The 5,299-nt window shown below is 36.8% G+C and overlaps 1 protein-coding gene across 1 annotated transcript in view; it reads left to right on the forward strand.

Moving 5' to 3' along the window:
* FNIP2 (folliculin interacting protein 2) overlaps window positions 1–4,489 on the forward strand; it is a 76,717-nt gene extending 72,228 nt beyond the window's left edge. Inside the window, exons 16-17 of the mRNA XM_011363731.2 lie at window positions 685–885; window positions 4,370–4,489. Of these exons, the coding sequence (XP_011362033.1) occupies window positions 685–885; window positions 4,370–4,489 (321 nt within the window). The remainder of the gene's footprint in view (window positions 1–684; window positions 886–4,369) is intronic.
* The last annotated feature ends 810 nt before the right edge of the window (window positions 4,490–5,299 follow it).

Here is a 5,299-nt window from a genome sequence, read left to right on the forward strand (position 1 = left end):
CCCTGACTGCCCAGTTATTGAGGGTTTTGTATTTTAAGTATGTTCATGAGTAGTCATACTTTTGCCTTTTAGACTCTCTATAGATAAATTCATACGCTAGTCTGATTTTAGTTGGTTGTTGGAGTTGATTTATGTATGTAGCTCACACTTACTAAATAAGTATTGCTTAATGCTTAAAGCTATAACTTTAAAGGAATGTTAAGTTACCCTGTTAAACGTCGTTATTGGAGAAATGGCAATAGAACCCTACACCTTCTTCTGATATTCTCCATTTTTAAAAGAGTGAAATCTTTGAAAGAAATTGAATTTAAATATCCTAGGATGTAGAGAACATGCATAGCTTTTCACTTATTTATGAACATTTAACAGCATGTATAGCATACCTCCTGGGTGTAAGGAAAAAAAATGATGAAATTCAATTTTTATCAAATTTATTTTTAAACGACAGTTTAATGACACCTGGGTATAAGAAAAAAAATAATGATTAAATTGTTTTTACCAAATTTATTTTTAAACGATGATTTAATGACACTCATATGTTTTAGCCCCTGTAATACTCTAACTTTCTATAGATCCTATCATCAACTTCCAAACTGTTAGTCTGACGCTAAACAAATATTCGGAACATTTCGACTGTTATTCGTAGGTGATGTGAAAGGTTGACCCAATATGTTTCTCTTGCAGCATCCAGTGCTCGATGAGCCGATAGCCGAAGCTGTCTGTATTATCGCAGACACAGATAAGTGGAGTGTCCAGGTGGCCACAAGTCAGAGGAAGGTGATGGACAACATGAAACTAGGCCAGGAGGTCTTGGTCTCTAGTCAGGTGTCCAGTTTACTACAGTCTATTTTACAGCTTTACAAGCTTCACCTCCCTGCTGATTTTGTAAGTATTTGTCTTCATATTACCAAAGAAATATAGTTTAAAAAATACATTTAACTTATAAAATTACAAGTTCACATGTATTGTTTTTCAGATAATTGGGCATTAGCATAAGTAAAAATAGAATATTCAATATAAAATCAGCAGATAGGACAGATTTCACTAATAACCCTCCCATGACACAACAGAGAGTGACACAGATCTTTTTGAGTAAGGTATATGGTAAAGAAAGTAAGGTATGGGAGTAGGGATAAAGCATAAAAGGAAATTTAAAATCTTTCTTTGGAGAACTTGTTAGTTCTTCTTTTATTAGATCACTATCAAGCAAACCAGTTTGTAAAGGGATTGTAGTTCCTTAATTGCTCAGGGACCATCTTCACAAAGTTGTTAGAGATAAAATAGAATATTGATGTGTGTAAACCATTGAAATTTTGAAGAGCCATACCCATAGAAAATGGTATCACTTACTTTTTTTTAAATGGTATTTTAAAATCACTTTCATGACATCGTATTAAATACAAACAATAAAGAGAGCCGATAAACTCCTAGAAAATTATCAACTGCTCTCGCTCAGTCACTGGAATTAATATACAAAACAAGTTCTTTCAGTATCTGCGTGCGCGTGTCCGTGCGCGTGTGCGTGCGCACGTGTAAGGGCATCTACTAGGAAAAGGGTAGCTGAGGTGACCTTGGGGACATGTGCTTACATGAAAGAGCTCCCACCTTCTCTGCTCCTTTTTCCCCTCTGCACACGGCTTGTCTCTGCAGTCTAACCCCAGACCAAAACATCCATCATCTCCCTTTTGGCCTCCATGAAAGATACAGAGCTATTGAACAACAAAGTAGGAAGCTGAATATTAATTACCTACACTAATTGCTAATGTAGTGCTAATTTTCCTGAGTTGTTATGACTGAGTCTATAATGGCACCCCATTCCTCAGACATAGTCAAGACTTCAGTGGCCTTGAAGAAAGCGCTTTGAAATACTGTCTGGTTGTCTGATCATGGTCTCAGTGCTGGCAGTGTGGGGGGACAGGGAGGCTGACGGACGTAACCGAGGTGAAGTCTCGGCGTTGCCACGGGTAGGCTGTGCGATGGTGGACAGTTATAAGCACCTCTCAGCTTCAGCTTTCTCGTTTGTAGAATGAAGATAATACCTATTCAACAAGCACGTCGTGGGAATCCTCTGAAAGTTAAGGCTATGATGCTGGTTTTTTAAACTGTCAAAGCACAATTTAAACAGCCAGGATACAGCACTGGCTAGTGCCCGGGCTTTGGAGTCCAGTAGCCTGGAGTCAAATCCAAGCTCTGCTACTTCCCACCTGTGTGACTTCTCAAAGTCTCAGCTGCCTTATCTGTGAAGCTGGAGAGATGATGGCATCTGTCTCATATGGTTCCAAAAATAAAATCAGATAATCCATGTAAAGCACTAAGAATGGTGTTAGATGTTATAAGCACTCAGGAACAGCTACTACTATGATCGTTAATCATTAATTTTCATAAGACAATATTAATGGTTGTAAAGACTGACGACACCTTTTTACCAAAATCTTTATTTGCATCTATCCCCAGGGTAATATGAGAAGCACTTAAAGTTATAACAACCTAACTTTTATTCTACATTTGTAGGCAGTTTTTCTTTCTAGTAGCAAGCTCCATCATTCTGACTTCGAGGCCGAAATCTCTTTTTCTGTAAGGGAAGGAAGATATATTAGATTTTATAGATTTTTTTTACTGTTATAAATATTTACCAAATTTCTACATTTTGTTCTCTAATACGTAGCTCTTGTTACTTTTGACATCTTAGTTTTCCAAGCAATAAACTACTGTAGCTGACTCTTTTTACTTCATTTGGACAGACGTATGTTTAACCACTTAGTAATATGAATGACTTATTTAATCTGACAAAAACCAAGATTAAAGGAAATTTCATCTGCAGTTTAAAGTTTTCCTTAAAATTCACTTGAATGAAGCACATAATTAAGTGCCTATTAGAGCCTTCAGTATGAAAGGAGAAAAGCTATTTAAAATTTCAGAAGTTAAAAATTGAAGAAATCCATCTCAGGAAAAAAAAAATCCCACAAAGGGAAAGGAGGAACCCAAACAGCTCTATCTGATAATCGAGCCTTTTAAAATTTTTTTCTACACGCTTTGATTTCAAGAATAGTACACATTTCATGTAGACCAGTTTTCTCTTTATTTTGACATTGCAACATGCAATTTTTATGGAGACTATGAAAACACTGAAAATTAACTATTTTAAAACATAAAGGATTCGATGTAATATGAATGTCCTTTTAATATTTGCTAACATTCTGATTAAGAAGTTTGTATTTACTCCACAAGGAACAACTGCAACTTAACAAGAGATGCTTTCACCACTAAGCTCGTGTTTATTTGGGGGGCACATTTTCATGCGAATTGGTGACATCCTTACTGCTTTGATTATTCCTCTCACTGACCAGTTGTGGTTCATCTACCCAACAAGATGCATTTAAGATTTTAAGCCAACAAAACACTGAAAAGATTGCATCTCTAATGGACACTTTTTCCATGTCACTGATCAGCCCAGATGGTCAAGATCACCATTTTCAAATGCATCTGTTAATCTTTTTACCTTGAAAATAACAGACGTAATGGTCTAGAAGAAAATTATGTGTGATGGAATTGTCCCTGCCAGAGCCATCAAGTGTCTTACTGAAGGTGCTCAGATAGCTCTGCCTGCCAAATGCAAAAGCATTTGCCTCCGGTGAAAGACACAGATGGTTGCTATTCTCTAAAAAATGAAGTTGGATAGATTTCCAGGAGTAGAGATGTTCTGAAAATAATCGCCCTTTCTTTATTATTATTAAAGACCTAGTTAAAATACACTCTTGAGAGCAAAAAATAAAAAAATAAAAAATAAAACAACAACAACAATAATAATAATGATGAGAATTTCAAAATAACCTTGTTCCAGTCATTCTACTTCTCAGAATGTACTGTGCCAAAATAATCTGAGACATGGGGAAAAAGCAACAACAAAGATATTCTTTACAAAATGTTTTATAATAACAAAAAATGCGAATTGCTATGCGGTTAGGTAAGTGATGGTAAATTTACATTCTCAAAAATTATTTAGCCATAAAATTAATTGATAAAGAATTTTTAATTATGTGGGGAAAGGATTTTTAGAAAGTTTTTTAAAAGCAGGAAATAATTGCACTTATTATAAAACAATTTCAACTGTAAAAAAAAATCTTTTTAGAAAAGAATAGAAGATATATATAAAAATCTTAATAGTCAGTGGAAAAAATAAAATTGTTTTACAGAAACCTATTGTACCTAATAACGATAGGGTTTGAGATCGTTTGTAATTTTTTAAGTGTGTTTGAAAGAGATGCGATTATAGTTGTGTACTTCAAAATGAGTGAAGAGAATTCTGGCTCTAGACTATTGGTGGAGGTTTGCGTCCTGAACCTCATCGTGAATGTTATTCACTTCGCAGTGCGTCATGCACCTGGAAGATCGACTGCAAGAGATGTACCTGAAAAGTAAGATGCTGTCTGAATACCTTCGTGGGCACACACGAGTCCACGTGAAAGAATTAGGTGTCGTACTGGGGTGAGTTATGTGAAGCGCCACCATTTCTCGCTGTGATAGGGCTGTCCCCAGCTCTCTGCCCACTGACCCACTTAGCCTGTGCCACCTGCAGGCCCTGGTGCCCCATTAAGGTGTTTGAGGCCTATCAAGTGTGCCCGTCTGCTGCTCCCCGACGAACAGCATGCTCCTTGTATCTGATGACGGAGTTTCACACCCAGAAACAAATGCAGAACGTTAAGCTAGTGGCACTTTATGTTAATCTTCTCCCCAGATTATTTTAATCCCATTCTGTTTGCCCATTTCTAGTCATTTCAACAAGGTGTCAAAGTCACAAGCTGTCAGACGTGCAGCAGCAACTCGTGCTTACATTTGCTTCTTGGAGGAGGCAGGACAGGTCATTCTGGACTTTCTGAAGCCTGCCTGCATGTCCAGGCTGGGGGGTGACTGTACTTTCCTTCCTATGATGATAAGCCCACCAGAGGAGCAGATGTGCTAATATTACTGATAATGTATATCGTCTTCCTGAGGGTCTTTGCCATAACTTCTCTAGGAGAAGAAATTCTGACTTTGGTTTTACTCTCCGCTTAATTTTTCAAAGATATTGAGTATATGGGGAATTGTCCCTCTTATCTATGATGATAAGTCCACTAATTTGGGCAAGAAAATATTGTGTAGTATTGACCTTGTAATTCTCAATTAAGCCTGCTAATCAAAGTATTATTGCAAGACTCAGGCCTTTGCTTTCTTGTCAGACTTTTCATCTTTCATACCCAAGATATGACTTACTGTATTGTTTGGCTTTTAGCATTTCCTGTCATTCATTTTCCTTATATAC

The sequence above is a fragment of the Pteropus vampyrus genome, unplaced genomic scaffold, assembly GCF_000151845.1.
Source record: "Pteropus vampyrus isolate Shadow unplaced genomic scaffold, Pvam_2.0 Scaffold88, whole genome shotgun sequence".
Classification (NCBI taxonomy): Eukaryota; Metazoa; Chordata; class Mammalia; order Chiroptera; family Pteropodidae; genus Pteropus; species Pteropus vampyrus.